This window comes from Pelophylax lessonae (assembly GCF_965119305.1).
Source record: "Pelophylax lessonae genome assembly, chromosome: 6".
Lineage (NCBI taxonomy): Eukaryota > Metazoa > Chordata > Amphibia > Anura > Ranidae > Pelophylax > Pelophylax lessonae.
In genome coordinates, this window is record NC_138773.1 from 127274320 (window position 1) to 127282090 (window position 7771).

Here is a 7771-nt window from a genome sequence, read left to right on the forward strand (position 1 = left end):
TCGTAGTTTGTATTTAGTGGTCCATAGGGATAAAGTGGTTCTTCGTTCCTGTCCATCATTCCTGCCCAAAGTTGTCTCTGACTTCCATTTGAATGAGGACATCATCTTGCCTTCCTTGTGTCCCAAGCTGGCTCATCCTAAGGAATTTGCCTTGCATACCTTGAATGTGGTTTGTGTGATTCAGGTGTATCTGGCAGCTTACTGAGTCCTTTTGGAGGTCAGCCTAGCTTTTTGCGGTTACAGACCAAGAAAAGGAATGGCGGCTACTTCGGCTACCATCTCCAGATGGATCAGACGAACGGTGACTCTGGCCTGTTCCATTAAAGGTCCGGTTCCACTTTTCCCTGACATGGCGCATTCTACTCAGGCACCGAGTGCTCCTTTGGGCTTCCGTCATCAGTCTTCAAATGCGCCACTGCGTCATTTCCGGTCACGGGCTACAGTGAGGGTTGCCCATCCAGGGAGTCCCCACTACACCCAGCATCAGCCCAGTGCCTGCACAGCCCTTCACACAGGATTAGATTGCCGCCGGGGGTCTGTAGATGAGCACGCACCATCTGTCTTCACTGTGAGGATCCTTCCTGGCTACTACACAGGCTGATGACTGCAATTCCCCATGTAAGTTGCTATAATAGTTATCTTTCATTTACTCCTTTTGACCTGGCGCCCTTGCTTTTTTTCTTTCTGTTTGTCTGGAGGGATCCCAACCTCTCTTGAAACTGCCGGTCCCAACATCATTCCTGCCCTTTGGATAATCAAGACTGTTCTCATCAGAAAGAATTTGCTACTGGTTTTGTAGTACTTTGCCCAGTGGACATCACACAGTAAAGATCCACGGTTCACGGATGAGGTTCTATACGTGTGCTTCTTCATTTTTTATGTTTTATTTGATTTAGTCTCCACTTTTGATTTGCTTGTTAGTGTATTTGCTTTTATCATGCTGTGACAGTGAGCGCTTACTGATCTTGGTCAGTGTATTTTTTCTTTTAGGCTTCAATATCGCAAGTTTGCAAGGTGGCCACTTGGTCGTCTGTGCATACCTCCAAGAAATTCTATAAGGTAGATACTTTGGCATCTGCGAATGCTTCTTTTTGTTGCAAAGTTTTGCAGGCTGCTGTTTAGGAGGGGCTGTTCCCTCTTGAGGGGTGTTTTTTCTTTAAATTTTAAGGCTCTTGTGCCCACCCCTCATTTTCATTTCGACACTGCTTTTGGTTGTCCCAGTGGTTATGATTTATGGAGCTGCGTGTCCGTCAAATGAAAAAGAAAATTTGATTTTTGTACTTACCGTAAAATCTATTTCTTGGCGTTCGACTGACACAGCACCCACCCTTATAAGGATTTTTGATACTTCTAATACTGCTTGCTGCTAAACTGAAAACCTATAGCAGAGAGGGGGGTTATATACCAGCTGACGATGCCCATTGCTGAAGCTAGGTGTTTTTTGTTCTGCCTAGTCCTACTCCTGGAGGGGGCAATATAATCCAGTGGTTATGATTTATGGAGCACTGTGTCCATCGAACTCCGAGAAATGGATTTTATGGTAAATACAAAAATCCCATTTTTCTGAGATACTGGATTTTGGGTTTTCACTAGCTGTAAGCCACAAACCTCAAAAAAAAAAAAGAAAGAGAAATGCTTAAAATATATAACTGTGTGTTTAATGAATCTATATAATAGGAGTTTCACTTTTTGAATTGACTTACTGAAATTAACTTTTTGATCTAATTTTTTGAGACGCACCTATATATTCTTCATTCAAACACCTGAAATTTAGACTTATCTGCCAATAGTACTTTTATAGTTCCCTTATTTTAACTTTCTTTCATTTGCCATTTTCAGATATGGCTGTTTAACTGCATTTACAGCAAGCATCCTTAAGCAATGTTTGTGCTCGACCTGCCTTGGCAAAATGCAAGGATTATATTAGGGGTCTAATACTCCTGATGCTTCCCTAAAGAGAACCAGTCACCTGCACTTATATGTCTCTTTACAAAAGCAATTACGTTGAGATAGAATTATTTTTTTTTAATGACTATAATAAAAAAAAAAAAAATAACCTCTCCCCTGAAAATATTTTTCTATCACAATTTATTTTAACTAGACTTTTTTCAGATAAAAAAAATGGCACAGAACTATGTAACAGTTGGCACTTACAATAATTCATTTGAATATGCAGTTGTTAACGGGGAAATCTTCAGCACAAAAAGCCACATCTGCTTTATTTACTTCCACCCATAATTTCCGAGCCATAACTTAGAACTCTCGTTCATTGACTGGTCATGTGGATTACTGTATTTTCTGGCGTATAAGACTACTTTTGAACCTCAACAAAATCCCCCAAAAATGGGGGGTCGTCTTATACGCCGAGTATAATATCTCCAAGGTAACCTAAGTATAAGTATTACTGGTAGATGAAAATTAGGGGGGTCGTCTTATACGCCCAGTCGTCTTATACGCCGGAAAATACGGTATTACTTTCTGGCATCCCTAGCTGCTGTGTCTAACCTTCTTGCCTATAGTAAAGGAAACTTTTGTAGGACTCCATGTTCATATGTATTTTGTATGCAATACAGTTAAGTTGCGTTACCCATTCTGCTTACGTGGGGAACCTCAGTAGGACACCCATTGTGCATTCAAAGCAGCATATTCAAGTGGGGTGTTACTAGTCTATACCAAAGATACTGTTAATCTTAAAAATCACTTTGCTCCACATGTTTAGGGCAATAGTGCAAAAGATGTATGAAATCACCTTAGGGCATAATTGCAAAAGATGTATGAAATCACCTTGATTTAAAATCTAAGTGCATAAAGATGAAACCCCTCGGGTGAAATGATCACACTCCCATCCACCATCTTTCATCTTTATGCACTTTAACAACACTGGACTGTAAGTTCACCCTATTTATGGACACCTGTATTCATTTTCTCTGTGTTGTCAACACAAATGGACTATATATTGGGGTTTATTTACTAATGACAAATCCACTGCGCACTGCAAGTGCACTTGAAAGTGCAGTCACTGTAGATCTGAGGGGGACATGCAAGAAAAATAAAAAAAAACAGCATGTTTGCTTGCACATGATTGGATAATACAAATCAGCAGAGCTTCTCCTAATTTCAGATCTTCCCTTTAGAACTACAGCGACTGCGCTTCCAAGTAAACAAACCCCACTGTTATACTGATGAATTTGTAAGATTAATGTGTTTATCTTTGCACAAATTGTTGTAGCACTGGTAATTTGGATGCAACACCCAGTAGGGGTCCTAATAAATTGATTTTTTTTAATAAGCATTTGCACATTTCATCAATCCATATGAAGCACGCATGTTTAAATATTTTGTTGGTATCACCAGGAGGGGAAAACTAAATCATTATTGTCAGGGTACCTGATCCAAGGCCGAGGTGCTGAGAGGGCTCCCCTTGCTGCTCAGTGTGGCACACCCCTGAAGGTGGTACATAGGGGGGGCACCCCGAGTGGCACAGGTTACCAGCTGGATGCAGATGGGTAGATCCTGAAGGAATCCAGGAACGTGATGGAAGAACTGGAAGCACGACAGGGTGGAAGTCTTCAAGAGCTCCGGGGTAGCTGGGCAACCTTGTGCCAAGGTAAGTCCAGGCAGAGGGTCAAACATTGAAAGACAAGCCGAAGGCAAGTCTTTAGTAGAAGAGACAGGAACTGGCCAAGGTCTGGGACCTTGCACAGGAGACTGACAGGATAACAGAAGTCCTTGAAGCAAGCCGGGGTCATACACGGTAGGTAAACAGGAGCCGATGGCCTCCCACAATCTTCAAAGAAACTGACAGGTGAGCCGCCTGCCTATGTAAACAAAGCGGGCCGCTCTTCAGTCAGACAGGCACAGTGAGATCCTATGTTTCAGCTAAGCTGAAGCACAAATCTCTGTGTGCCTGTCACAGAGCCCTCTCCCCCCCCCCCCCCCCCCCACACACACAGTAAGCACATTTAGGCATACATTTAACACTTTGATCATCCCCAGTATCAACCCCTTTCCTGCCAGTGTCGTTTATACAGTAACAGTGCATATTATTTAGCACTGATTACTGTAATAATGTCACTGGTCCCCAAAAAGTGTCAAAGATGTCAGGGGTCTGATCTGTCTGTCGCAATGTCACAGTCCCGCTAAAAATCGCTGATCGCCGCCATTACTAATAAAAAAAAAATAATAAGTCCAAAAATCTATCCTATAGTTTGTAAACGCGATAACTTTTGCACAAACCAATTAAAATATACTTTTTGGGATTTTTTTTTTACCAGAAATATGTAGCAGAACGCAAATTGGCCTAAACTGATAACATTTTACTATTTTTTTTTTTTTATTATTGGGAATGTTTTATAACCGAAAGTAAAAAATATTTTTTTTGTTTTTTTCCAAAATTGTCGCTCTTTTTTTTTTTTATAGCGCAAAATCAAAAAACCGCCGAGGTGATCAAATACCACCAAAAGAAAGCTCTATTTGTGGGGAAAAAAAGGACATCAATTGTATTTGAGTATAGCATTGCATGACCGCGCAATTGTTAAAGTAACGCAGTGCCGAATCGCAAAAAATGGTCCTGGTCATTAAGGGGGTGAAACCTTCCGGAGCTAAAGTGTGTTGAATAGCAAAACTGTCCCTTGTTCATGAAGGGGGTAAAAACTTCAAGAGGTTAAGTGGTTAATTACCTGTTTTTAGACAGTCGATAGGGCAGTAAAAAAAAAAAAGTTCAAGAACGTTGTGTTCATGTGGATCCCTTAAGTGCCACATCCCAGACTTGAACTACAAATACAATGAGGTTCCCCTTGGGGCGGGACTTTTTAGGCACTATTTGATCAAAAGTACACAATTGTTGATTTTTTGAAACTTTATTGAAAAATATAGTACAAAAGAATAAAATCAAAAGGGCAAGCTGATTAATACATTACATGTATAGTAGAATCTAAACCACATAACCCCCGGGTATTCACCCGACGTGTTTCGGAGTAGAAACACCAAACTCCTTCTTCAGGGGTGCCCGCAGAGGGTGGTATAGTTCACTGAAAGGAATGGAAGAACTTGCCTGCTTGTTAAGGCTAAAAACAGGAAATCAGTGTGCCAACATTCGCCAGCTGGAATGCCGTATATGGATTCTAGATGTTGAACCCGGAAGAGTGAGGAATTCTTAGGCAAGAGAATCCACTATGGCAGAGTAGATGTTATGTCATGTTCGGCAAAGGAGCATATGATCGCATATGCACCTTTGCCGAACATGACATAACATCTACTCTGCCATAGTGGATTCTCTTGCCCAGAAAACTGGACTTTAAGGATTGCCTAATTTGGGGTTTCAGCTACTCCCACCCAGCCTCCTGTAGGAGTCTGGTTTGCAAGCAATCTCGATCATTGTGACACCTAAGAATTTCCTCACTCTTCCGGGTTCAACATCTAGAATCCATATACGGCACTCCAGCTGGCGAATGTTGGCACACTGATTTCCTGTTTTTAGCCTTCACAGGCAGGCAAGTTCTTCCATTCATTACAGTGAACTATACCACCCTCTGCGGGCACCCCTGAAGAAGGAGTTTGGTGTTTCTACTCCGAAACGCGTCGGGTGAATACCCGGGGGTTATGTGGTTTAGATTCTACTGTACATGTAATGTATTAATCAACTTGCCCTTTTGATTTTATTCTTTTGTACTATATTTTTCAATAAAGTTTAAAAAAATCAACAATTGTGTACTTTTGATCAAATAGTGCCTAAAAAGTCCCGCCCCAAGGGGAACCTCATTGTATTTGTAGTAAAAAAAAAAGTTTGACATTTGTGCTGATTGATGCCATCCCCAGTTTAGAGAAGTGGTAGTGTCTCAGTATTGAAACATTGAGAGGTTTGGTGGATAAAATAGTTACCCAGCAGGTCTCAATTGTTAACACGATCTTTTTGTGGTATACATTTGTTATGGGTCATACTACACATAGAAAGATATGGATATTGGAACAGTAGCTTTGCCCAAATCCCTTTTCTGTGTGGCGGTCTGTATTCTTAGATTGTTGGGCACACTGGCTGTATTGATTTTGTATTGATACTGCTTCTTTTGTAATTTTTTTTTTGTGTTTGTAAATAAACTGTATTTCTTCATTCAGGCCTGAATATTGATGAATCCCAAAACAAGCCACCTTCTGACTGTTTATTACCCATTAACTACACGAAGTCCAATGGTAAACACAAGAATGCTGAGCACCCAGTTCCAGATTCTGAGGAACCAGAATCCAAGCTTTTAAAGGAATTGCAAGAAAGTCCAGTAAAGAAGCAAAGCCGAAGCAGAGTGAAATTGGCAGCCAACTTCTCCTTCGCACCTGTTACAAAACTGTAACAATCGGTCTGCAGTTCACTTGGACACATGAGTTCCTGCATATTCATCTGCAAAACCTTTCCAAGCTGTAGACTATTACATTTGGTCCTATACCTTTCTATTTAATATGCTACTTCAAAAGCTTTTATTTTTTAAATAAGGTATAATATTGATCTTGCTCTACAGGTTTTGGAAAAAGTATCCTGTGAAAAGCAAATTACATTTTTATTTCCCCAAAGCCTCATTCTAAACTTTATCCCAAATTGTAGTGCAATTTTTGTACTGTAGATTGTTTACAGCCATCTTTTCAGACACTTGCTCTTCAGGCATGATCCTTCAGCAAGGCATCTAGTTAATTTTCCTTCCCTTTTTTACATGGTTCCACATATTTTGTAATATGAATAAAAACCCTAAATTTGAGATGCTATTTTTCCCCATTACTCCCATGCATGGCACTCAAGGGAATGGAGTTATTTGGGACAATGAATTCAACTTTTTTGTTGTAAAATTTTAGTAAACATCATTATGTTGTGCACATGTCTATAATAATCTGTTATTTCCTGTTTCAGGTGACTTGTAAGAACTTTGGATTCCTTCACCCCTACCCTATACAGAAAGGTTCAGATTGTGGGTCTGTTTGTCCAGTTCTTTTTGCAGTGGCAATAATTTAGGAGTTGGTTTTTGTTTGCATGTAAAAACAGTCATGTCCTTCCATATGAGGCCACTTGCGTTGGTTCTTTTGTAATGCAGTTTAGAAAGTCAAATGGATTTTTAGTTGCTTTGCATCAAGATAATGACTAACTTGGCAATGTCTCAGGGCAATAATGAAACTTAACGTAAGGAAAAGTTTCTCAGTTCCTATCACTGATATGCATTAACTGCATATATCATGGATGAAGGAGTTGTAGATTAGTTATCTTTTGCAGATGTTGCCATTTCCACTGAAAGGAAGGTGGAAATGTCAAGGTTTCTCTTTGTTAACCTTGAATTGGATTGTTCTTTTTTAAGATATGATAGATGAAGGGGCTGTAATGCTTTTGGTGGGTTGGTATGTTTTTTGTCTTTTTAACTGTCTGTAGATGTTTTTAGTCAGATTGTTTCATGGGTTTTTGAAACCTTTGTCAGTTTAGAAAGTATCTAGTGGTTTTTGGAAAAAGTCCACACTTTGAAGAAAGCTGATGGTATTGTTTGATAAATGGTATCAGAAGGCCTCAGACTCCTTCTAAGCTAATCTGGCTTTTACAATGGGTTGTATCTGCCAGGTGGGTGATGGTTCCTTGTAGAGCCTCTCGGCAAAGGTTCTAAGCTTATTTTGGGTTCTTTGCAGTGTACTTGAAAAAGAAGGAAAGCTCCAAATCCATAGCCATCTAAATCAAAATGCTTTTACAAAATGGCTATGTTATTTTACCTTCTCATTTTGCACAAGAATCTTTTAACTGTGGCCATTC

The 7771-nt window shown here is 40.0% G+C and overlaps 1 protein-coding gene across 1 annotated transcript in view; it reads left to right on the forward strand.

Annotated features, from left to right (window-relative positions):
- MARF1 (meiosis regulator and mRNA stability factor 1) overlaps positions 1 to 7471 on the forward strand; it is a 587347-nt gene extending 579876 nt beyond the window's left edge. Inside the window, exon 26 of the mRNA XM_082261010.1 lies at positions 6115 to 7471. Coding sequence (XP_082117136.1) covers positions 6115 to 6344 — 230 coding nt within the window. The 3' untranslated portion in view covers positions 6345 to 7471. The remainder of the gene's footprint in view (positions 1 to 6114) is intronic.
- The last annotated feature ends 300 nt before the right edge of the window (positions 7472 to 7771 follow it).